The following is a 27240-nucleotide window of genomic DNA, read 5'->3' as shown; positions in this document are numbered from 1 at the left end:
TCTATACCTTATTCTCGCAAACTAATGTTTACACTTGAACATCTTAGCATTCTAGGAAATGCTCTTAGGTAACTGAATCCATCTAAGTTCCCTCCAGGTTGTTTTCAGAACGCCCTACCTGTCATTCAGATTTAAAACCCAGGAGGATATTTTCTTTATTTAAGCATGAAAGTCGACCACGTACTTGGATAAAGTTGGATAGCCCAACTATGTTAAATTAGAGCCCAGTTCTACCAAGACTTTGCTACACATATGAATTTGGAGAATTTGAAGTCCAGCCCACTTTCCATACCTCATCTCCATTCCTATTATTTTCCAGCTTTGGATGGGCTAATCGGCTCCCATGAGGAAAGGAGGAGGGTTCACTCCCCTAAAATTCCTAGATCCACTTCAGAAAGTTTTCCATCTGCTTTTTAATCCTTCCTCTCTTTAAATAGACTCTCCAGTCCACAGGAGATTTGCCTATCTCTGACTGAAAAACCTCTCTCTGGAATCTCTCTTCCTTTCCTAGATTGAGGATAAAGCATTTTTTGGTGCATGGAAATACTCTAATGATCCCCTCTGAGCCCTTTAGCCAAACCTAAGTTGTTGCTAGAGAACCCTTGTCTTAAAACCACAGGAGACAAGAAAGAGCCTCTTTTTTAACTGTAGTGGATTATTTCCCTATTGGCAGCTCCTCCAAATTCTCCAAATGAGCTGAGCTCCCATTTGCCATTTCTCCAGTTCCTGTAACTACACCTTCATCTACATTTTTGATGTTTTTGAAGAGCATCTGTTAAAGGCCTACTATGTGCCAGGCACTGTGCTAAGTACTGGAGTAGTTACAAACTAATCTGATTGAACACAGTCCATGTTCTATATTGGGCTCATAGTCTTAATCCCCAAATTACAGATGAGGTAACTGAATCATAGAGAAGTTGCCTTGCTCAAGGTTACACAGGAGACAGGTGGTGGAGACAGTCCTATGACTCCCAGGTCCATGATCTTTCCAGTAGGCCATGCTGCTTCCTATTTCATTGTAAACCACCCAGCCTCTTGAGAGTTGAAAAAAGGATAGGGCCACATTTGACATCGGACCCTTACATAATAAAAATAATAATGAGGGTATTTGTTAAAAGCTTACTATGTGCCAATCACTATTCTAAGAGCTGAGATAGATACAAGGTTATCAAGATTGGCCCATGTGGATCTCAAAGTCTTAATACCCATTTTACAGATGAGGTAACTGAAGCACAGAGAAATTAAGTGACTTGCCCAAAGTCACAGAACTGACAAGTGGTGGAGCCAGGTTTAGAATCCACGACCTCTGACTCCCAAGCCCGTGCTCTTTCCACTGAGCCATGCTGCTTCTCTAAACAGAGAAGCATATATATATAGATACACATACATATATACATGTATAAACATCTACCTATATAGTTGTCTTTTTAGAGCTGCATGATCTCAGAGAAGGTCTACATGGAGGTCTCAGTTCAAATTACAATACCCACAAGTCAGTGAAAAGTCAGAGTAAATCACATCATAATTTTGGGAACTGTATCTCTGTACTATCGCTGTACTGTTTTGATGGGGTACGTGTTTTTCCAAGAAGAAATTCTCTTTATCTCTGGAGCTTCAGGGCATGAATTTAAACCTCAGAGGATCCAATTTACTAATGATTTATGTTGTGAATATGCCAAAAGAAGTTCAGTAATGAAGCAGTTTTTGGCAACTGCATCAGGCGAGACATTGCTTGAATTTCTCAAGCATGGTCTACATAATACTGCATTAGTAAAGGTTATAACAATTAAACCATATTAAGGTAGATGAGCACAAATGCAGTTTAATAGGAATCAACTTTCAAAACTCTAGGAAAAAGCTGCAAATTGAACCATAGCCTTCATCCCTTTGTGGATACTCCAAAAAACAAAAAGGGACCATTTGGATTTATGAATATTCATTCCTTTTAATATACTTTAAGCAGAAGTGGACATTTAAAAATATTTCTGAGACTCTCCCATGGGAAGATAGTGAGCCTAAATTATATCTCAAAAGGAGAAATTATCTTTCTCCAACTTTAAGACTTTTTTGGAAATCAAAATTGAAAATTTTCATTTGCCTGTTGACTTCCTATTACTTTGGATATTTTAAAGTTGACTATGTTTCCATCATGTCTTGGAAGCCACCCTTTCAAAAAGTGGTTTGGGCTGGTTCTATGGCACTAGAGATGGCTCAGGTTTAGGCAGAATTAGGAAATCAGGAGCTCATCAAATCTATTGCTCTGGCTTCCCCATAATGTGATTCAGTTATTTCAATAACCATAAGATCATTGTGGGATGGAAATGTGTCTTTTATACTGTCATGCTGTATTCTCCCAAGTGCTTAGCACAGTGCCCTGAGCACAGTTTGTGCTCACGTAATATGATTTGTTGATAAGCAATGCCATTATTGAGTTATCCAAGCCAGTAGTTTGTCCCTAACACTGGCAGCGGGAGGATAATAATTGTGGTATTTCTTAAGTGTTTACTGAGTGTCAAGCACTGTATTAAGCACTGAGGTGGATACAAGATATTAGGGTGTGACCCAAACCCTGTTCCCCAAGGGGCTCACAATCTAAGTAGGAGGAAGAACAACTATTGCATCCCCATTTTACAGATGAGGAAACTGAGGCACTGAGAACTTAAGTCACCTGACAACGTCTCTCAGCAGAAAAATGGCAGAGCCACGATTTAGAACCCAGGTCCTCTGATTATCATGCTCATACTCTTTCCCCTGGGTCAGGCTTTATAATAATGCCATTGTTAATAATAGTAATAATAAATGCAAAGTGCTCTATTGGCAGGGATACACCACAAAGTCCCTGGGATTCATACTAAAAAGGATATACTTTGTCCTCAAGTTATCTCAGTATTTTAAGTTGGAGCATCTTTTTGAAGTTCCTTTTAGTTTGTTTTTCTTTTTTATTTGAAATAACTGTAAAACAAAATTTGGTCTCGTGAAGAAGAAAAGGAACAATGTTTCATTTTTTTCCCTTTGTTTCTTCTCTCAATATTCTTGCTTTGACTGGTCAATTTGCTATGCTGGAAACATTAACTCTGCCTCAGAAGTGGTAATAATTAAAAGCAAAAACTCTATATGAATCATTTTCCAGATAAATATAATTATGGCATTAGTTAAGCACTTACTGTATGTCAAGCACTGTTCTAAGCACTAAATTTAATCTCAACTACAAGCCTTCAAATTCTTGGGCAATTGAGATTTTCTTGGGGGTAATTCTTTAAATCTTTTAGAAGTGATATATATTTAGAAAAGCATTGATAGCCAAAATTGGTGGTAGAAGTTTAAAGTTGAATCAAAGTAGGAGTGATCTGTTTAGCTACCTTAGATTTGGAGGGCTAAACTTCAAATAAAATTTCTACACGTAATGTGGGCAATGGGAACTCGAGAGTGGAATTTTAACATTTCCTTGCTTACTCTGATCCATTACACACAGCCAACAAAGATAATTCCGATACTAAAACAGATTGAGGGCCCCAGTGCATTTGGTCAAATTAGTGAGTTAAATTCACTGAATGCTTACTATGTCCCGAGCATTGTAAATACTAGGATGAATAGAAAATTAACAGTTCAGATGCAGTATTAATTCACCAAATGATTTTCCCATGTCCACACTACTATGTATATAAAGATGTTTTCACATTTTAGTCGCCGAGTATTCCATTTTGGTCTCTTGTGCGCATAATTAAATCAACTATAGAATGGCAGAGAACTGTGGTATTAGCTAAGTTCTTACTATGTGCCAAGCATTGAACTAAGCACTAGAGTAGGTAGAAGATAATCAGGTCAGACACAGTCCCTGTCCCACATGGAATTCCTGCCCACATGAAATTCACAGTCTAAGAAGGAGGGAGAACAGAAATTGAATCCCCATTTTACAGATGCAGAAGCAGAGCCCCAGAGACATTAAAATGACTTGCCCAAGGTCACCCAGAAGGCAAGTGACAGAGACAGGATTAAAACCCAAGTCTTCTGATTCCCAGGCTCGTGCACCTTTCACTAGGCTTCTTTTGGCAATCTACTCCAGTAATAATAATTAATAATAATTATGGTATTTGTTAAGCACTCACTGTGTGCCAGGCACTGTACTAAGCACAGGGGCGGATACAAGCAAATCGGGTTGCTCACATGCGGCCTATGTGAGCCACATAGGGGTCCCAATCTTAAACCTCATTTAACAGATGAGATAATTGAGGCACAGAAAAGTGAAGTGACTTGCCCAAGACCACCTAGCAGACAAGTGCAGAGCAGTACCATCCCACAGGCCTAAAAATGTCAGCAAGTTAAATTTAGGCTGATAATACTAATTGTGGTATTTGTTAAAAGTGCTTATTTTGTACCAAGCACTGGACTAAATGCTGGGATAGATTGAAGATAGATACCACATGGGGTTCATAGTCTGAGGAGGGAGGCCTGGTATTGAATACCCATTTTGCAGATGAGGGAACTGAGTGAGGCTCAGAGAAGTTGCATGATTTGACCAAAGTCACACAGCAAGTCAGCGGCAGAGCCGGGATTGGAACCCAGGTCTTCCAACTCCCAGGTCCATGCCCTTTCCATTAGGCCTCACTGCTCTCCATGAAGCTGTAAAGTTTCAGCAAGATGTGATCCACTTGCTTCTTTCTTCTGTGCATTTTATTTGGCTGAAACAAAATCCTCCCTAGATCAAACTTGTTAGGTTGTTTCTGTGGATGAGTTGTTACAACTAATGAACTTCCCTTAGCCTTCCAAAAGTGAAGTTCAGCCAACTCTGTTTACTCAAAACTTGACAGTGTTCTCTAAGGCTTTTGTTACTCTTGCTGTTCCCCCTTATGGCCTGCCTTATGGCTGTGTGGTTTCTTGTTAAGCCCTTACCTGAAGAAATTCAGTGACAGAGAGGAGAAACTCCATAGATTTGGTCCCTTGCTAGAACTCCATTCACATATTTGCAGGGCAGGATCAGAGATAACGTTGCAGCTACTGGCTAAACTGAGGTTTGGGGTTTTTATCTCTGGATTTCAGTTTCCCCTGCTATCCAGGTTAGCAATCAGTCGTATTTACTGAGCGCTTACTGTATGCAGGGTGCTGTACTCAGCATTTGGTTTGTAATTCTGCCGTTGGTCCAGGGGCAAGAAAACTGCTACCCTGCTCTGGGAATAAGGAGACCTGGACTTACTGTGTGCTGAGCACAGTGCTAACTGTTTGGGAGAGTACAGTGTAACAGAGTTGGTAGACACGTTCCCTGCCCACAGCTACCCTACAGTCTAGAGGATGAGCGTACAGTTTAGAAGGCAGTTCTGCTTTCTGAGGCTATGCTATCATCACTGGTGAAAGCTTTTGACCCAAAAAACCATCCTGGGCACTCTAAGAGGTGGATGGGCCCAGCAACAATCCTCCAAAATAATTGTTTGGCTTGGGCTCCCAAAATGGGTCATGGCTATCAAGCACCAGACCCCCGCGGGGAATAGTTTGATTATGTGGCTCGTCCCTTTCGGTCAGACCCTCCAGGATATTGAGAAACAGCATGGTTTAGTGGATTGAGCATGGGCCTGGAAGTCAGAGGGACGTGGGTTCTAATTCTGGCTTGACCACATTTCTGCTGGACCTTGGGCAAGTCATTTCATTTCTCTGTGCCTCAGTTACCTCACCTGTAAAATGGGGTTAAGAATGTGAGCCCCTTGTGGGACAGGTACTGTGTCCAACCTGATTAGCCTGTATCTGCAACAGTGCTTGGCACATAGTAAGCAATTAAAGAGTACCATAATCATCATTATTATTAATTATTATTATTGGAGGAAGGTCAAAGACAAGGGGAAGCAGGGTGCTGGTTTTCACATTACCTGCTACCCCCGCTGCATGGACTTTCTCTCAGCAGCTACTTCCTGCCTCTACCTATCACTATCAGTCACTCCACTGCTGCTTGCGTAGGGCTTGAAGAAGCCCGAGAAAAGGGCCCCATAACTGTGTTGGTGGTAATTCCCTTCCTGATTGGGAGATTCCCTATAGTCTAGAGCCCCATAGCCGTTGCTACCCCATATCCCCAATGTAATTCTTGTTCAACCAGATGGATCATGCGATGACCGAATGTTGCATATCAATTCGGTTGACCAGCCCTCTGTAGATCGCAAACAAGTTGGCATTTTGCAGCATGCAGTGAGCGAATTTACTTAGAGGATTTTTCCGGGGAAAATATCAGTTTGAGACTAGAATCGACATGGAGTGAGTAAACCCCGTCAGACTACTGGAGCTGGTTATGTTTAACATTATTTGCGTTGGGCTTTAGAGGAAAACCCCGACCTCGGTTCTTGTTTTCATTTGGGAGACTTCTGTACCATTTGGCGGGGGAAGCCTCTGGCAGCCCGAGGGTGGAGGGGGGAATGGAAGCAGGGCTAAAGCCTGAGAATGCAGCGTTATCCCAGCCCTGTTTTGAAAGAGTTGCATCATTGTTTCTAGAGTTCAGTAGGGGTAGCTGGAAGATTAATGGGCCCTCCAAAGAACTCGCTGCTGTTCAGCATGCCATCTATAAAAGCCACCAAATAGGGGAAATGATGATTTTTGGCAAGAGCCTGCTTAGAAAGAAACAGCCTTGATTTATTCCCTCCACCCCCACCAAATGATTTGAGCTTTGTACATTCCCTTCTCTCCTAAACATTTTTTATCCATGTCACACCATGGGCAATAGATGGAACCTAGGGGGTCACTGTTTCCTGGAGATGTCTGGCCTTTCATACCCCTCATTGGGGATGAGTAATCTCCTAGTGTCTGTGTGCAGAGATGCTTGGAGAGAGAATGGGGGTGGAGGGAGAAGAACTATCACTCTCTCTAGCTGTTGCCAGGAGAATTATAGATGATTGGTAAAATCATGCTTCATTCTTTTCTTGGACTTCTTCCCTGGAAACAATCCTTCCATTATGTTGTGGGAGAGGAAGAGAGTAGGTTTAGATAAGCTATTTGAAGGCCTTGGTGAGGTTCAATGATTCTGCTCCCCATTGAATATACCATTCTGGGTGTTACAGTGTGAAATTGTGGGGATTTGGTCGTGTGAGGTTCTGCAGTAGAATGGGTTAGCTGGGGTCAGAGCTAACTAATATTATATTAAAATATATGTTATATTCATGCATAATTAATAATAATAGTGGTATTCTTGAAGAGCTTACTATGTGCCAAGCACTGAACTAAGCACTGGGTAGAAACAAGATAATCAAGCCCCACATGGTGCTCACAGTCTAAGTAGGAGGGAGTACAGGTATTGAATCCCCATTTTGCATATGAGGGTGCTGAGACACAGAGTTGTAACTTGTCCAAGGTCACATAGCAGGTGAGTGGTAGAACTGAAATTAGAACTCTGACCCTCTGACTCCCAGTGCTCTTTCTACTAGTCAATCATTTTTAATTGAGTGCTTACTGTGTGCAGAGCACTATACTAACCTCTTGGAAGCTAACAGTATAACATTATACTACTAGGCCGTGCTGCTTCTGCTGCAGGCACAGCAGCATACGCGGACTTGACTGATAATTTAAATTTGCAGATTGGGATTTCTTCTTTTTTCCTTTCTCTTGTCCACCTTCTGGTGGGGAATGCTGACAAATGGTAAAAATAAGCAGCATGGTTCAGTGGCAAGAGCACGGGCTTGGGAGTCAGAGCTCGTGGGTTCTAATCCTGGCTCTGCCACTTGTCAGATGTGTGACCTGGGCAAGTCACTTAACTTCTCTTTGCCTCAGTGACTTCATCTGTAAAATGAGGATGAAGACTATGAGCCCCACATGGGACAACCTGATAACCTTGTATCTACTCCAGTGCTTAGAACAGTGCTTGGTACAAAGCGTGGCTCATTGGAAAGAGCACGGGCTTTGGAGTCAGGGCTCATGAGTTCGAATCCCAGCTCTGCCACTTGTCAGCTGTGTGACTGTGGGCAAGTCACTTAACTTCTCTGTGCCTCAGTTCCCTCATCTGTAAAATGGGGATTAAGACTGTGAGCCCCACGTGGGACAACCTGATTCCCCTGTGTCTACCCCAGCGCTTAGAACAGTGCTCGGCACATAGTAAGCGCTTAACAAATACCAACATTATTATTATTATTACAAAGTAAATGCTTAACAAATATCAACATTATTATTATTATTATAACAGTGGACACAAAGGAGGAGGAAAATCCCAGGATCTAGTCAACTGCAAACTAGGTACTCAAGCCCCCGAATGTGCGGGAGGTGACTGAATGATATCTTGTGGGTTCTTAAGTGCAGGAGGGGCTTGGAAAGTGGCCCCAGGATCTTGAACTACAACATTCATGTGTGCTAGAGAGAGGAGCATCTCCATTGGCTTTCTAAATTCACACCTGCCCCCTTGAGAGCCTGGGGTCATCTCAGTGCTCCTGGATAAAGGTTGACCCAAGAGAGGTGGTCTGATGGATCCATGTCCTGTTTCTGGGCATTTAGAACAGAACATTTCCACTTTAGGAGCAGAGCAGTTTATGTAAGTGAGATAGACGAGACTGAGGTACAGTGAGCAAGCTAGAAGAGCACAGTGTGCGCGGGCTGAGTTGTAGTAGGAGATCAAAGAGGTGAGGTAAGAGAGGGCAAGTTGGTTGAATGCTTTAAAGCCAGTGGCAGGGAAGGGTACAGGAAACAGACATTAAAATAAATTACAGGTTAGGGATATGGTCATGTACCTAAGCCCTGTGGGGTTGGTGGGGGAGGTGATTATCTAAGTGCTGATGTAATCAGTTAAGTACTTAAGGAAATTAAACCCAAACAAAGGGTGTGAAGTGGGGTTAGTAGTTTTATTGGAAAATTGAGTTTTCCTGGTGATGAAGGGAGAGGTGTCACCTCCCCTTCAAGGGGATTCCCTAGACAGTGATAGACATTCAAGTGATACATTATACTTTATCAATGGAAGTCAAGACCCCTGGCCTCCCTCCTCCCTTAAAGGGATTACACCAGGTGATGGGAGGAAGGGAAGGGAATGGGGAGGAGGGGGAGGTTACACAGAAAAGGGAATTAGGTGGCAGGACCCTAACTAGAAACCAAAAGTAACCAAGTTCAATGGGTATTGATTTGAGGGCTACAGGTGGAATGTGTGATGTCTAATTAAATGTTTCCACAAAAGAGAAGATTCTATTACTAAGACACATATAAAAACACAATTTTCTCTGTGCATGTTTATGTTGAGTCCCTCTCTTGAGTTTCCCCTCAAGGAAACTCCCCTTGAGGACCTAGGTGCTAATCCTAGCTCTACCATGTGTCTGCTGTGTGACCTTGAGCAAGTTACTTAACTTCTCCTAGCCTCAGTTACCTTATCTGTAAAATGGGGATTAAGACTGTGAGCCCCATGTGGGACAGGAACTGAGTCCAACCTGATTAGCTGGTATCTATGCCCAGCACTTAAAACAGTGTTTGACACATAGTAAATGCTTAATAAATATGATTATATTACAAAGACAGTTCCTATTTTCAAAACCAAAGTATTAGAAACAAAAAGGCAAAAGTGAAGTTCTCATTATCTGTCCACAAAGGGTAAATTCCAGGGAATCTTCAATAGTTCAGCCCTGATACCCATTGGAATGTTTGGTTATCGAACATTTCGAGATTCTCATTAGAAAGGTACCCACTCCTCCTGCAATAAAATGTCCACCTTGGGTCTCATTTCCTTCCTCTGAAAGCACGCTTGAGTTCTTGACCCAGTTCATTCAGAGAAACGAGGAATAAAACAAACCCCAAAGTATTCGACCTTTTTATAGAAACAGAATAGCCCTAGGGTCTTAAGGTTTCCCATGAAGTGCTTCCTTTCCCCAACATCCCTCCTTCTTTGTCATCTTCCCTCTCCACCACCTCCTCTTGAATTCTTAAGGGACCCAGGGCTGAGGGGTAAAATTTCCTGCAGATGGAATGTCTAAACCTGCCCCAGCTGCTGCCCCAAACTCCCCACACTTCATGTTTCCTGGGCAGGGCTGCTTCTTTCTGGGCCCTAGTGATTCGAGCAAGAGCAGTTTCTCTTCTCACCTGCTAAGATGGTGGCTGCTCCACTTCTTGCTGGTTTCTCTGACGTTCTCACCTTACCAGGGAAGGAGAAGCAGACCTAGTGGGCAGAGCACGGGTCTCGGAGTCCGAAGGACCTGGGTTCTAATCCCAGCTCTGCCACTTGTCTGCTGTGTGACCATGGGCAAGTCACTTTTCTGTGCCTCAGTTACCTCATTTGTAAAATGGGGATTAATATTGTGAGCCCCATGTGGGACAGGGGCTAGGTCCAACCTGATCAGCTTGCAGCTACTCCAGCGCTTAGAATAGTGCCTGGCACATAGGAAGCCCTTAGAAAATCCCATTAAAAACAAACAAACCCCGGAGCTCAGCAAGAAGTCCCTCAAGCAATGCCAACACTTGCTGCCAAGAGCCATATGCTCTATAACATTTTCAAGACTCACCACGGGCCTCTGTCTCTGAACCTCTGGTTGAAACCCTCTACAATATGTGATATCATCACTCTTTCATGACCCTTGCAATACTGCATCAGCTACAAGTGAAGCCAACTTCTAGACCTAATGTTATTTTAGTTATATCAATTGCATTCTTCAACTGCGTTGGAGTCATCTAAACTGTAAGCTTATTTCAGAAAGAGAAAGGGGCTACCAACTCAGTTGTATTATACTGTTCTGAGAATTTAGTACCAGTGCTTTGCACATAATAAGAGCTCAAGAATATCAGTGATTGATCAATTGATTTGGGTTAGTTAAAGAGGAAGGTCTACAGTGATTTGGGGAAATTTAATAAGATGATGCCTTTACTACTGACGGTAATGCAGGCTCTGCTCCTAAATAGGCACTTTATCACAGAGCCAAGAGTTAGGGTGACAGAAAGGGCAAAAGATTGGGAAGAGAATATTTGAGAAGTAGATTTCATTGGATAATAGGTTAATGCATTAAAGAGCCTGAGTTGTAAGGATGTTAGCATGAAGAACAAGATTGGATGTATCCAGCATTAGCAAGTCAGAAGCATAATTAATTGTAACATTCAGTGACCCTTTGTTCTCTAGGTCTTGCCCCATTCTTCCATGAGGGCAGAAAGCTCTTCTTTAGCCAAAGTGTCTTCCTTCACTTTTTAAACTGGAAAAAATCATGAGGACATTCACTGTAAATATGTGAGATGCAGATTCATAATTTCCTTTTTCAATTAGCAAGGCAATGCTAAAATGATGATTAAGAATTTATAAAATGTCCATCTCAAGAGCCTCGTCAGGAAGCATTGAGCAAAATAAACAAGGAAATCAAACTGGGCTCATTGCCCAGAAAACTGAGAGAAAATAAATCAAATCAAAACAGCTCAGGAAAAAAAGGGAAAGCAAAAAGGCTCAAAGTACACCAAATCTATAGCAGAGTCCTGTGCTGTGTCTTGGAGACAGCTTCTGAAAGGAAATTTCCAAAGGCCAGGCTGGAGATGAGCTTGAGGTCAATATTCAGGTCTAACCAGCCAAGACCAATTGAGCTGAACGGATACGGTGAGAAACTGTAAATTCCATGGAAGGAACTGTGTTTACGTTAGTGCACCACTCAATCAGGGCTTTTTGCTGGTGATGTAAAATTTGCATAGGTGCCTGCCCTTCATATTTACAACGTTTGTGATCGAAAGATGTTTCTGAAGTCAGATCCTCTTCTCTCTGTTGTGCTGAAGTCTGTACTTATTGATGGCCATAGAAAGAACTAAAGAGGCAGATGGGAAGAGATTTAAAAACTCTGAACTCACCAATAAATGCTCCATTGACAGAATAAAGTTGGTGGCTCTTAATACCTGCTTTCTGATAAGTGGCATTTGTACCTTTTTATTGCATTGTTTACCTAGGGACTTGCAGTCACTGTAGATAGCTAGGCTTTGATTTATTTAAAAAAATTCAAGAAACTGTTGCATAACTCCCACTGTACAGAGCAGAGAACTGTGGATGTTTAAAAGTCTTATGATCTAATCATTTCCTCCTTTTGTCTTATCTTTGCTTCTCACTGTTTTCCTTACCTGCTAGTCCTCCCCACCCCTACAATAGTATTTCAGACCAAAATCCTAAATTCAAAACTTGAGATAAATGGGAAAGTGTGGGGAAAACACAGGAGAGCAGTGTTGAGCACCAGCCCACCCCAAAAAGTTGCTTTGATCTGAGGCCTGTGGGTTCCAAGCATAACCAGTAGTGTGCCAAAATGGGCCCCTCCTTGGTCTCCTGAGGCAGCATGGGAGACGTGTCTGGCTCCAGAACCCTACATGGTCCCCCAGAGCTCAAACACTACTCTAAGTCCTAACTTTGGTTAGGTGACTTGGGCAAAAGGTGAGAACAAAAGCCTAATGAGGAGGAGATGTTCCACTCCACATTGTGTCTCCTGTTCCACAAAAGCAGCATGGGGTAGGTGGGAGGGGACAGAACACATCCTCTTCTTCCTCCTCCTTCTACCTACTTTCAGAAAACTGCATCGTACTACAGAGGTTCCTTTGACTGTTGAAAGCAGCATGAGCAACAGAGAAAATCCTAGTGAAAAGAGAATGGGCCTGGGAGTCAGAAAACCTGGGGTTTAATCCTGGTTCCACCACTTGCCTGTTGTGTGACCTTGGGCAAGTCACTTTCAATCAATCAATCGATGCCATTTATTGAGAGCTTACTGTGGGAAGAACACTGTATTTAGCACTTTGGAGAGTACACTGTAACAAAGTTGGTAGACACAGTCCCTGCCCAAAAGAAGCTTACTGTCTAGAGGAGGAGAAAGACATTAAATTAATTACGGATATGTACATAAATGTTGTGGGGCTGAGAGAGGAGCAAATAAAGGGAGCAAATCCAATTGTAAGAGCGACACAGAAGAGAGTGGGAGAAGAGGAAATGGCTTAGTCGGGGAAGGCCTCTTGGAAGAGATGTGCCTTCAGTAAGGTTTGAAGGTGGGGAAAGTTATTGTCTGCTGGATATGAAGAAAGAGGGCATTCCAGGCCAGAGGCAGGATGTGGGCAAGAGCTCAGCAGTGAGATAGATGAGCACAAGGTACAGTAACTATGTTGGCATTAGAGGAGTGAAGTGTATGCGTTGGGTTGTAGTAGGAGAGTAGTGAGGTGAAGTAGGAGGGGAAAAGGTGATTGAGTGTTTTAAAGCACTGGGAAAAGAGTTTCTCTGTTCCTCAGTTTCCACAACTGTAAAATGGGGATTCATTGCCTGTTCTCCCTCCTACTTAATAATAATAATGTTGGTATTTGTTAAGCGCTTACTCTGTGCCGAGCACTGTTCTAAGCGCTGGGGTAGACACAGGGGAATCAGGTTGTCCCAGTGGGGCTCACAGTCTTAATCCCCATTTTACAGATGAGGTAACTGAGGCACCGAGAAGTTAAGTGACTTGCCCAAAGTCACACAGCTGACCAGTGGCCGAGTCGGGATTCGAACCCATGACCTCTGACTCCAAAGCCCGTGCTCTTTCCACTGAGCCACGCTACTTGATTTCCCCATGTGGGATAGGCCTTCTCTGGCCTGATTAACTTGTATCTACCCCAGTGCTTAGAACAGTGTTTGACACATAGCACTTAATAAATACCACAAAAAATAAGTATTTTATGGTATTTAAGTGCTTACTATGTTTCAGGCATTGTACTAAACACTGGGGAAGATCACTCCCTCTGTTCTTCCCACTCCCAGCCCCACAACACTTAAGTACATATCTGTAATTTTTCTTTTTATGTTTCTCTCCTTGCTTGTAGACCATAAGCTCATTGTGGACAGGGAATGTGTCTGTTTATTGTTGTATTGTACACTCCCAAGTGCTTAGTACAGTGCTCTACATACAGTAAGTGCTCAGTAAATATGATTAATTGAAATTCCTGTTCCATATAGGGTTTACAGTCTTAATCCCCATGTTACAGATGAGGTAACTGAAGCACACAGAAGTGAAGTGATTTGCCCAAGGTCAAACAAGAAACAAGGGGAAGAACAGGGATTAGAACCCAGGTCCTTCTGACTTCCAGGCCCATGCTCTGTCCACTAGGTCATGCTGCTTCTCCTAATGGGTCTTCTGAACCCGTTTCAGCTGGAATCTCCTGCCTTCAGATTTAGTTCTTCATATTAAGCCTATCGAGTTATTTCTGGGAGAGAAAAGTTGCTAAAAACAGATTGGAATGTTAGTCCAACCACAGGGAATTGCTCTCCTAGTTCAACCCTACTTTTTAGTGTGCACACTTTCAAAATGCTAAGACAGGACCACAGAGTGAACTGGAGTGAAAGGATGAATTTTGGGAAAGCAAGGTCATTAAATATTGAGGATGCCATTCTACTTGCTTGATGAAAATTGATTTTTTTTCTTGTGGGTTCATTTTTATTTTTAAGCATTCAGTACCTATTGGACCTCAAAGTAAGACCAGAGAACATTTTTGCTTGACGGAAGGAAGCACACACTAGCCCATGCAAGGTTTGGATAAGCTAGCGTGAAATAGAATTTGCAGGGTTACTGGAACTATCTTCTCCCTTTTTGTCCATGTGTCCCCTGAATGCAACCCCTGCCCCTGGAATCAATGGATATTATAGTCTCCCACACAGAAGACAAAAGAACTCCTTGTAGATATGGTAGAAGGAGGAGGAAGGGGAAAAGCAGAGTTCAATTATTTATCTGTAGAGCCTATTTTGTTTCTGTGACAAAATACTTTGTATTTGTATTGGATCTATACTCTTTTACAACATTTTCATTCATTCAATCGTATTAAGCACTTACTGTGTACAGAGCACTGAACTAAGCTCTTGGGAGAGCACAATATAACAATAAACAGACACATTCCCTGCCCACAATGAGTTTATAGTCCACCCTCTGCCCCACAGCAGGTATGTAGACTTAGAAGCAACATTTAGAAGCAGTGTAGCCTAGTGGAAAGAACATGGACCTGGAGCCAGAGGACTTGAGTTGCCGGACTCTGGTTTTTTTTCTTTTGTTGTGGTTAAGTGCCACTGCAGGCCACCCTACAGTTTTCTGTCATGTTATCAAAATAAAATAATTAAGCTTGGCCTCCAGTGCCGAAAATATAACCACATTCCCTGGGAATTAGTTATTCTGCTCAAGAGTCAGCTGTGGTCTGATAGGACAGAAAGTTTTCTGAGTCTGATGGATTAGCATTCTGGTAGCTAGTTGAATATTGGGAGCATCTGGAAATAGTTATTCTAAAATTGAGGTTAGAAGAACTCCTGAACGCTGGGCTGAGCAGGATGTGTGAGGGTGAACAAAACCCCACCTTTACTCAGGGAGATTTAAGCATCACCAGATCATTGAAACTATTGCCAGTGCCCCATCTGATTCAGTGATCCTGAACCAAGCAGGCAGAGGAGAGGGAGGATCATTAAAATGATATGTTTAAGTTATCTGGTCACTCAACGTTTTCCCCTAGAGAATACCTTCCAAGTCTCCCTTGGTTTTTCAAGACTGAAGCTAAAAGGACATTTCCGTGGAGCCTCATCATTGTCAACATCGATCAGACTTCTGCTAATATTCAGTTACTGACTCTGTCCTTTAGGAGTATAATATTTCAATCCGTTGTGAGGCCATTTATGGAGCAGCTGGTTTGCAAGGGGATCTTGGAAAAGAGTTACAAGTTGAGAAGCAGCATGGTCTATGGAAAGACCATGGGTCTGGTGGTCAGACTACCTGGGTCCTAATCTCTGCTCCATCATATGTCTGCTGTGTGACCTTAGGCAAGTCACTTAATTTCTCTGTGCCTCAATTACTTTAATTGCAAAATGGGAATTAAGACTGTGAACCTCACATGGCACATGTACTGTGTCCAACCTGATGATTTACCTCTATTACCTCTGGTGCTTAGTACAGTGCACAGCACATAGTAAGCATTTAACAATGTGCATCCACTGCCATCGAATAGTTTCCAATTCATAGCAACTTTACGGGCATATTTTCTCCGGAATGACCTATCTTCTGTCATAGTCCATAACCTTGCTAACAAATCTTCTGTTTTTGTCATTATGGTTTCTAACCATCTAGTTGCTAGTCTGCCTCTTCCACATTTTCCTTGGACTTTTCCTAGCGTTTAGTGACTTCTCCAGAGAATTAGCCCTCCAAATGATGTGTCCAAAATTTGCTAATCTAAATCGAGTCATTTGGTCTTCTAAAGACCACACCATTTAAAAAATAAGAAAATGTAAAATTCAGTGCATTCTTAGATGCAAACCAAATCTACCTATAGATCGACCTTCCTCCCCACTCTGCCCCGACTTTGGAGTGTATCTGCATCAAGGCTTGCCTTCAGACCAGTGCAACAACCAGATATTGGTATTTATTCTTTTGCAAGTCTGGCATCTTGGGACAAATTGACAGGTTGAAAGAAATCAGTCATGTGCCAACTTACCTCTTGCAGACAGATATGGAGAAGCCAAACTAGAGAGTTAACACTTTGGAAAATCAGCTGAGGTGTCTCAGCTTGGGAATAAAAGGGAATCCCCTTGAGGAAGTCCCCTACAGCTCATATGTACATATCTGTAACTTATTTATGTTATTTATGTTTATGACATATTATTTATGTCATTATTTATTGTTATTAGCAACATAAAATTTATGTGGCTTATAACAGATATTTAATATCTGTCTCTTCATCTGGACTGTAAACTCACTGCAGGTGGAGAATGGATCTACCAACTCTCCTATGTTGTACCTTCCCAAGGGCTTAATACAGTGCTCTAAACATAATAAGCACTCAATTTGATGTTTTTTATGGTATATAAGTGTCAGTCAACTATATTTATTGATTTATTTATTTATACTCTGTGCAGAACACTGTACTAAGTGCTTGGGACAATATAACAAGTGCTTACTATGTTCCAGGCACTTTACTAAACACTGGGGTAGATACAAGCTAATCATTTTGGATTGATCAATTGATTCATTAGGCCGGTATGATTCCTGTCGCCATGTGGCTCCAAGGAATATGCTGGGCTAAACTCAATCAATCAAACATATTTATTGAGTACTTACCATCATCAGATGGTGCTCTTAGTCCTGGGCCAAGAATCCCTTCCTTCTCCATCTGCTCGCCCCCCCGAGGAGTGCGTGATGTTTGAAATTTCACCGAAACCTGGGATTTCCTGACTTCAGTGTTTCCTCTGAGCTCACTGTCAAGGCTTACATTGTAACATTCCAAATAACGCCTGGATGAATTAGGTAGCAGTGGAGTTTGTGACCTCCTATTCTTAAGCACATTCAGGGTATTTGTGTTGTGGCTGCTAGTTTTTAGCAAGAGACCAGTCCAAGATGCCAGACTCTAGGCACATGGTGCAATGATCACTTGTGGAGGCATTTGGAAAGCATCCTTGATAGTTCAGCAGTCTTCATGGTAAAAATAGTTGCATCAAATAAGGATTACTTTTTCCTGGCATAGTAATATTTGCAGGATCCCTTAGATGACCCACTTGAATAGAATTGTATACAGGATCAATTTTTGTTCCAATATTCAGAATCTCAAGAGCAAGCAGCAACAGAATTTAGAGGAAAGTGTGTCTCACTCTGTAGCTGAGTTTCTCCAAGTGGAAGTTTCCTTCTGTCTATCTGGGTTCACAGATGAAATTCCTTCAATGTATATAGCACCAATTTTTTTTTAGGGAGGGAAGAAGCATGGGGCTAAAAGTGTTTTAAAAAATGAATAAGCAATTCAGTCGTTCCTCCCACTAAATGGATCCTAACAACTAGAGAGACAGTTGCATAGTTCACATTCCCTGTAAGCTCCTCCACTAGACTGTAAGACAGAAACTGGGTCTGCTAACTCTGCTGTATTGTACTTTCAGACTATGTCTGATCTGATTGCATTGTATGTACTCCAGTGATTAGGGTTATGGTAAGTGCTTAACAAATGCACGCATTATTATTATTATCTATTATTATTATTATCCTCATTATCATGTGGGAATTCATGTAAATACCTCCCATAGGAAATCTAGCCCTGTAGTACTCACCCATCCTGACTCCCCACACATATGCGCACAACCATTTTTTCCAAAACCACAGCACCTTATATCCAAGCAGTTGCAGTTCCCTCAGTCAGACAAATGTTCCCCGATTCCCTAGCAAGTCTAGGCAAAATGTAATAGTAAAAACCCACACTAGGGTAACCAAGGTAGGGCAATGTCCAGATTTCACAGCAACAGGAACCAGTGACAGACAGTAAGATGGATTGTTTCTGAGGGAAAATGTAACAGCTAGGAGCCTCATAAAAAGTGATTGTCTGGTTTTAAGACTAAGTCTACCAGAGGTCAGGCACAAATATGATTGAATCCACCCTTTATCACCAATACAAATCAAGATCAGTGTACAACTTGTTGTGCAACAGATCCCAGAACATGTGCAAGCCTATTAAGGTTTCCATTCAAGCTCTTTAATTGACTCCTGCCATCTTGCTTCCTTTTTTTGTTCTTTCAAGATTCAGTGGGGCAAGCAGTTTATTCTTGTTAATAGTAATAATTATGGTATTTGTTACATGCTTACTATGTGCTTGTTCTAAGCACTGGCTTAAGCACTGGGGTTGATACAAGGTAATCAGATTGGGCACAGTCCCTGTCGCACATGGGGTTCACAGCCTTGAACCCCTTTTTACAGTTGAGATAACAGGTACAGAGAAGTGAAATGACTTGCCCAAGGTCACACAGCAGACAAGTGGCAGAGCCGGGATCAGAATCCATGTCCTCTAAGTCCATGCTCTTGCAGCTAAGCCATGATGCTTCTCTAAATGAACTGAGGTTAACAACAACAATAGCAATTGTGGTATTTGTTAAGCACTATGTGCCAAAAACTGTTCTAAGTGCCAGGGTGGAAAAGGTAATCAGATTGGACACAGTCCCTGCCCAACAAGGGGCTCACAGCCTAATCCCCACTTTACAGATGAGGTAACTGAGGCCCAGAGAAGTGAAGTGACTTACCCAAAGTCACAGAGCAGACATATGGCAGAGCTGGGATTAGAACCTACATCCTCTGACTCCCAGGCCCATGCTCTTTCCACTAAGCCACGCTGAATCTGAATGGAGAGTCTTCAAATTTAGGCCAGTTGTCAACACACTAAAATCTGGTCTGGGAATGGAGAAGCTCTCACCGGGAGAACAGAGATTGTATTCTGAGGGTTAAGCTCCGATAGGGTCCCGGAGAGACGATGAAGGTTGCGGAAAGGAGAATGGGCAATGCAAACAAATAATTAATACTCTAAGCTTTGGTTGGCTTATCACCTAGGCAAGAGAGCCCCTGGAAATCTCTTTGACACTCCAGAAAGCCCTCAGTCAGCACTGCGAGTAGATATTCATTCATTCAATTCAGTTGTATTTATTGAGCGCTTACTGGGTGCAGAGCACTGTACAGAGAAATTGGGAGTGTACAGTACAACGATAAACAGACATATTCCCTGCCCATAACGAGCTTACAGTCTAAAGGAAGGACTACAGACATTAATATAAATAAATAAATTACAGATTTGTACATAAGTGCTGTGGGACTGGGAGGGGGAATGAATAGAGGAAGCAAGTCAGGGTAACATGGAAGGGAGTGGAAGATAAGGAAAGGGGAGTTTAGGGAAGGCCTCTTGGAGGAGATGTGCCCTCAATAAGGCTTTGAAGAGGGGGAGAGTAATTGTCTCTCATTCATAGGATAGCCTATGAATGGCAAGTTCCAGGCCTTGAATATTTGAGAGAAAAAATTGTCCATATCTCTTTCTTTTTCCCTACAGCTCCCCAAACTACCTTTTGCCCTACTGAAGAAACCTGGTGGCCGGGCCTAGTTGTAATCATTGCAGTATGCTGTGTCACACTAGTATTCCTCATTGTCATTGTCATCATTTGCTACAAAGCAATAAAAAGGTAAGAGTACCTATTCTTTAATCTTATATTTTTTCCCCTGGACCTTGATCTATTTCTTCTTACTTACTAGGCATTGTCTGGCCTCTAGAATGAAAGCTCACTTTGGGCAGGGAACATGATTACACTGTTGTGTTATGCTCTCCCAAGTGCTTAATACAATGCTCTGCACACAGTAAGTGTTCAATAAACACAATTGACTGACTTTATTGGAAAGCAGCTTGGCTACCGGGAAGCAGCACTGCTTAGTGAATAGACCACGAGTCTGGGAGTCAAAAGGACCTGGGTTCTAATCCCACCTCCACCACATGTCTGCTATGTGACCTTGGGAAGTCACTTAGAGTCTCTGTGCCTCAGTTACCTCATCTGGAAAATTGGGATTAAGATTGTGAGCCCAATGTGGGACAGGGACTGGATCCAACCTTGATTAACTTGAATCTACCCCAGTGCTTGGTGCATAGTAAGCACTTAACAAGTACCATTATAGCAGTGCAGCCATTCCCTGTAGATAGGAACTTCCATTCTTTTTCCCAGGGTGGAAAGGCAAAGGTCCGTCCTTGATGGGCATGGCGGTATTTTACTGCAGTGCACATGTGCAGACACACTCCGAGGTGTTCATTCATTCATTCAATCAATCACATTTATTGAACACTTACTGTGTGCCGAGCACTGTACTAGCACTTGGGAGAGTACAGTACAACAATAAACAAACACATTCCCTGCTCAGAACTAGTTTACAGCCTAGAGACAGTGAGACAGACATCAGTGCAAATAAACAAATTACAGATATGTACATTAGTGCTGTGGGGCTGGGAAGGGGGAAGAACCAAGGGAGCAAATCAGGATGCTGCAGAAGGGAGCGAGAGAAAAGAAAAAGAGGGGCTTAGGCTGGGAAGGCCTCTTGGAGGAGGTATGTGACTTCAATAACGCTTTGAATGGGGGAGAGTAATTGTCTGTCGGATTGGAGGGGGGAGGGCATTACAGGCCAGAGGCAGGATGCGGGCTAGGGGTCAAAGGCAAGATAGGTGAGATCGAGGTTGTTCTTCGATGCCTAGTCACAGATCAGGATCTTTTTCATTTTGAGGCTCAGGGTCCGAGCAGATGGTGAGCTGACACGTGGGCATCCCATACACAAGACCTGTAGGGGAGGCCACTAATCTAAGCAAGAAACCCTCACCCTTCCTACTCCATCCCAGTTGCAACCCTTAGAAGGTTTGGGGAGCCAGGGCACCCAATGTCCTATACCCACTGTGTCAGTTTTACCATTTCCCTCCTCATCCCTACCATGCCATGGGTTTGGAGAACTAAGCATCTCTACAAGTTGAAGGTGCAGGAAACCTGCCTACCTAATCTCTCAAGTGCTTAGTACAGGGCTCTGCAGACAGTAAGTGCTCAGTAAATACCACTGATGATGATCAACTCTCCTACCCATGACCCCACTACCATGGGCTGCCTGCCTACTTGGGGAGCACTGGATGCCCCTAGGGATATGTTTGAGTTATGGAAATGGCCCATATACCAAAACCACCTTCCCCAACCTTTAGACACCTCAACCACATTTTTAAAAAAAGGCAAGCTGTGGGTGAGGACCACATGACGATAGGCCCTGGGGGAGAGAAACTGATGTTCTCCCTCAAAATGGCAGTGACCACTAATAGTCTTGGCAATGTGACATTGCCACATTGACTCGTTGACTCGTCCCTCTCGTTCACCCCACACATCCTATCCGTTACCAAGACCTGCCGGTTTCACCTCTACAATATCGCCAAGATCCGCCCTTTCCTCTCCACCCAAACGGCTACCTTACTATTACGGGCTCTCGTTATATCCCGGCTAGACTACTGTGTCAGCCTTCTCTCTGACCTCCCTTCCTCCTCTCTCGCCCCACTCCAGTCTATTCTTCACTCCGCTGCCCGGCTCATCTTCCTGCAGAAACGATCTGGGCATGTCACTCCCCTTCTTAAATAACTCCAGTGGTTGCCTATCGACCTCCGCTCCAAACAAAAACTCCTCACTCTAGGCTTCAAGGCTCTCCATCACCTTGCCCCTTCCTACCTCTCCTCCCTTCTCTCTTTCTACCGCCCACCCCGCATGCTCCGCTCCTCTGCCGCCCACCTCCTCGCCGTCCCTCGGTCTCGCCTATCCCGCCGTCGACCCCTGGGTCACGTCCTCCCGCGGTCCTGGAACGCCCTCCCTCCTCACCTCCGCCAAACTGATTCTCTTTCCCTCTTCAAAACCTTACTTAAAAATCACCTCCTCCAAGAGGCCTTCCCAGACTGAGCTCCTCTTCCCCCTCTACTCCCTCTGCCATCCCCCCTTTACCTCTCCGCAGCTAAAGCCTCATTTTCCCCTTTTCCCTCTGCTCCTCCACCTCTCCCTCCCCATCCCCACAGCACTGTACCCGTCCGCTCAACTGTATATATTTTCGTTACCCTATTTATTTTGTTAATGAATTGTACATCGCCTCGATTCTATTTAGTTGCCATCGGTTTTTACGAGATGTTCTTCCCCTTGACGCTGTTTAGTGCCATTGTTCTTGTCTGTCCGTCTCCCCCGATTAGACTGTAAGCCCGTCAAACGGCAGGGACTGTCTCTATCTGTTGCCGACTTGTTCATCCCAAGCGCTTAGTACAGTGCTCTGCACATAGTAAGCGCTCAATAAATACTATTGAATGAATGAATGAATGAATGAATGACATGGCTCCAGAAAAACCATCATCTTCCCCTCTGTCACCAAGCATGCGACATGCCCATCTCTGACCTTCTTAGGCCTCAGAAGGAGAGGATGGGAGCAGGCAGAGAGAAGACAGTTATAGGAAACAAAGGGGAAATTGTGACTTTCATGTATTTCTGCACCAGCTCTTAATAGAGTGCTTGGCTCATGGTAAGTGCTTAAAAATACCATTATTATGACTATTATTATTATTACATATCAGGAGTGATCTTGTTCCTGGCAGATACTTAGCTACAAGTGCTTAGTTAAGGATGAGAGTTCATAAAAGATTAGGAGCAATCTACTTTGTTTTTTCTGAAGAGTACTGGGAGGTTTTCATGGTATTAACAAATCTACCTGCTAACCCCTACCAAAAAAAGATGAAAAGATATCTTATAGTGGCTAAAAGAGAAGCAGTGTGGTTTAGTGGAAAGAGCATGGGCTTGGGAGTCAGAGGACAAGGGTTCTAATGCCGGCTCTGCCACTTGTTTACTGTGTGACCTTGGATAAGCCACTTAACTTCTCTGTGCCTCAGTTACCTCATCTGTAAAAATGGGGATTAGGACTGTGAGCCCCACGTGGGACAACCTGATTACCTTGTATCTACCCCAGTGCTTAAAACAGTGCTTGGCACATAGTAAGTGCTTAACAAATACCATTTTATCATTATTATTATTATTATTAATAAAAGTCTTTCCTTTCTATCCTCCATCCTGTTTCTGAGAACCATTTCATTGACAGTCTTGGGGAAAATGGGTTCTAAAGAGTAGACCTGAAAATAAATAATGCAGAGCTAAACTGAGACTTTCCAAAATTCACTCTGGTTTGCCTTCAGGATCTTGCTTTGCAGGTGTATTTAGGCAATACCCTGTTCATTCAGCATTCTTGAAGAAATACTACCATCCCTATTTCCTTCCCCTCCCTGTGTCACCAACATGAAATAAATCAAAGCAGACAAGCCTCCTAGTGAAACAACTCTGTACTGCAAGTTACTTGAGGGCAGGATTGCGTCTTTCACATTTTTTTGAGGGGGGAGAACAAGGAGGGTATGTTTCCCAGGGATATGCTTGGGGGTATTTGTTAAGCACATACTATGTGCCAAGCACTGTACTAAGTGCTTAGTTAGATACAAGATAATCAGGTCAGGCACAGTCCCTGTTCCACTTGGAGCTCACTTCTAAGTAGGAGGGAGTGGGATTTTAATTCCCATTTTATGGATGAGGAAACTGAGGCTCAAAGAAGTTAAGTGACTTGCCCAAGGTCACACAGCAGGCAAGTGACAGAGAAGGAATTAGAACTCAGGTCCTCTGAGTCCCAGGCCCGAGCTCATTCCAAAATAGTGCATAGTGATCAGCCAATTGTAAACACTAATTCAATGTGATAGATTCTGACACTGAGCTAATTGAATTCGACTTTCATTCAAACAAATTTATTGAGTGCTTACTTGTACAGAGCACGGTACTAAGCACTTGAGAGAGTACAAGAGAATACAAATAACAGAGTTGGTAGACACATTCCCTGCCCACAATGAGCTTCCAGTCTAGAGGGCATTAGTGTAGTCTGTGGCCAGAGAATCCCTGCATCACTCCACTTTGGATTTAAATGACCCGGCACCAGAAAGGTACTAGAGGTGGCTCCTGAGAGCCCGAACAAAATGAATCCAAATTGAGAGTCGTATCAGGATGCCTGGGTTACTTCTGAGCCTCCGGCTCTGAGTTTGGCTGGGAGACAGAATGTCCTAGTGGGATTCCCAGTGTATGGAGTCAAGATGGTGTGGTCCTCCTTCAGTAAGGTGGGATCCAAAAGACCCTGCCCAACTTGGCCCGTACATGGTTTGGGGGAGACCATGGGTTTGGTCCCCATTCTCTCCCCCTCCATCACCCTCTCACATGGAAAGTATTTTTCCAAGGCTTGTCCCTACATGTTTATTGGTTTTTTAATGGTAGTTATGAAGCACTTACCGTTTGTGCCAGGCACTGTACTAAGCACTGGGGGAGATACAAGATAATCAGATTGGACACAGTCCGTGTCCCACATGGGGCTCACAATCCTAATCCCCATTGTCCAGGTGAGGTAACTGAGCCACAGAGAAGTTAAGTGACTTTCCTGGGATCACACAGCAGACAAGTGTTATTCATAACACTAGGGCAGAGCAACTGCTGACTGATGTTCAGGCCAGTTGCTACTTCCCTCGTGGGTGCTGGGTACGGGGGGAACTGGGGAGTAGTTCAGCTGGGTGTCGTACGGGGGAAACTGGGGAGTAGTTCAGCTGGGTGTCATAGCTACCCCAGGCTCAGGTGAGGTGACACTTCAACAGGAAGGAGGTTTGGATGGCTACCTGTTGGCTGGATGTGCATCTTTCACTTGTAAAAGGATTCAAGACTGTAAGCTTCTTGTGGGTAGGGAACCTGTCTCCCAATTCTGTTATATTGTACTCTATATAGAGAAGCAGTATGGTGTAATGGATAGAGCCCCGGCCTGGAACTCAGAGGACTTGGGGTCTAATCCCGGCTCTGCCACTTGTCTGTTGTGTGACCTTGGGTAAGTGACTTCTCTGTGCCTCAGTTACCTCATCTGTAAAGTGGGGATTGAGACTGTGAGCCCCACCTGGGACAGAGACTGTGTCCAACCCGATTTGCGTGTATCCTTCCCAGAGCTTAGTAAAGTGCCTGTCATAGTAAGTGCTTAACAAATAAAACTATTATATTATATTCTCCCAAACGCTTAGTACAGTGCTCTGTACACAGTGAACACTCAATAAATACCATTGATTGATAATCCACAGCAAATACAGACATAGGAAAGAGAAAGCGGGATTTAGTGGGCTTCAGTCTTACTTGTTGCTTTCCAAAGACCATACTAGATCACCATTTATCTGGCGTTCGGGAATCGGCAGTGGCTTTGCTTGTCTAGCCTGTATTGTACTCTTTCAAGAGCTTAGTACATTGCTCTGCACACGTTAAGCACTCAATAAATACCCTTGCTTGATTGATAATGAGACCCTCAAATTTCCCCACGGAGACTTTCCACATCAATTGGGAGCTCATGTCAGCACAAAGCTTCGTCCTTCCCCTCACCCCCCAGAACATTTCTCCACACTAAAGTGGGGCTCACTAAATATCATTATTGTTTTTTAACAGTTGTCTTTGTGAAAGGAAGATGAGGTTTTCTCATTTTTGGAGTGCTTAGGGTGTGGAGGGCACTAAGCTCTAGAAAGCCTCAGCCTGAGTAATCTACAGTCTGTGTAGGTCATTTGATTACTTTTCCTCTGATCGAAGTGGCCTAATCCACAATGACCTAGTATGCTTCCTCTCTGCTTCTTGACCTTTTCCCATCTGGATAGAATGCAAAAGTGGGCATTTCCCTTCAGAGGGACCCACCTGATGAGGGTTATATATCCTGAACCTCTCTGGACCTCAGTTTCCCCATCTTTAAAATGAGGGTAAAATACCTGCTCTCTCTTCCTCTTAAATAATGATCCTCATGTGGGACAGGGATGGTGTCCTATATGATTACCTTGTATTGACCCCAGGGCTTGCATATATAGTAAAGCACTTAATGTTATTATTGTTGTTGTTGTTGTTATTATTTAAGAAGAGGAAGCCAGTGAGTTTTATTGCTAAAATCTCTGGTGGGTCTGTGGCTGAATCTCAAGGTGGAAAACCCTTTCCCCGTGTTTACTTGTGCAGAGTGGCGTGCTGAAGGAATGGTGGTTGGCTATTGCCCTCAGCCCTCCTCCCGACCCTTTTCCAGTACCTCCCCGGTGCGGTTGCTTCTGGAAGAACTGCTCATTAAGCAGGGATCATCTGGTGGGATTTCTCTACATTTTGCACATTTGAGAGCACCATCAGGATCAGTCATATTTATTGAGCTCTTATTGTATGCAGAGCACTGTACCAAGCACTTGGGAGAGTACAATATAACAGAGTTGGGGAGGAACATTCCCTCCCTAAATGGAGTTTACATTCTAGAGGGGAGACAGACATTAATATAAATGAATTAATTACATCTATGTGCATAAGGGCTGTGGGGCTGAGGGAGGGGTGAAGAAAGGGTGCAACTGCAAGTGTAAGGGTGACATAGAAGGAAGTGGGAGAAGAGGAAATGAGGGCCAAATCAGGGAAGGCCTCTTGGAGGAGATGGGCCTTGAATATGGCTGTGAAGGGAGGGGAGAGTGATCATCTGTCAAATAGCCATCTGCCATAAGGGAGATCCTGGAGCTACAACTGTTCTCCCTGAGAGAAAAATTTCCCAACCTCCCACCCAGCCCAGAAATTCTTCAGTCTTTATCACCAGCTGGTCCATGGAGGATCCAGCTGGGATTTGGAGATTTGTTTTGAGCTTTCTGCCCTTCACTTTTTTTTTATAATGCTTGTTAAGCAGCATGGCCTAATGGACAGGGCCCAGGTTTGGGAGTCAGAGGTCAAGGGTTCTCATCCTGGCTCCAGCACTTATCAGCTGTGTGACTTTGGGTAAGTCACTTAAATTGTCTGTGCCTCAATTCCCTCATCTGTAAAATGTGGATTAAGACAGTGAGCCCCACGTGGGACAATCTGATTACCTGGTATCTACCCCCACACTTAGAACAATGCTTGGCACATAGTAAGCGCTTAACAAATCCAGCGCTTAGAACGGTACTTAGTATATAATATGCACTTAACAGATACCATTATTATTATTAAACACT

General features: G+C 43.3%; 1 protein-coding gene across 1 annotated transcript in view; it reads left to right on the top strand.

Moving 5' to 3' along the window:
* The window catches only part of PRIMA1 (proline rich membrane anchor 1), a 73439-nt gene that overhangs the window by 21800 nt on the left and 24399 nt on the right, over positions 1 to 27240 (top strand). Inside the window, exon 4 of the mRNA XM_029053999.2 lies at positions 19714 to 19843. Coding sequence (XP_028909832.1) covers positions 19714 to 19843 — 130 coding nt within the window. The remainder of the gene's footprint in view (positions 1 to 19713; positions 19844 to 27240) is intronic.

Source organism: Ornithorhynchus anatinus, chromosome 1 (genome assembly GCF_004115215.2).
Source record: "Ornithorhynchus anatinus isolate Pmale09 chromosome 1, mOrnAna1.pri.v4, whole genome shotgun sequence".
In the NCBI taxonomy this organism is placed as follows: Eukaryota; Metazoa; Chordata; class Mammalia; order Monotremata; family Ornithorhynchidae; genus Ornithorhynchus; species Ornithorhynchus anatinus.
Note: the sequence above shows the minus strand (reverse complement) of the source record. Positions and strands in the feature narration are given on the sequence as shown.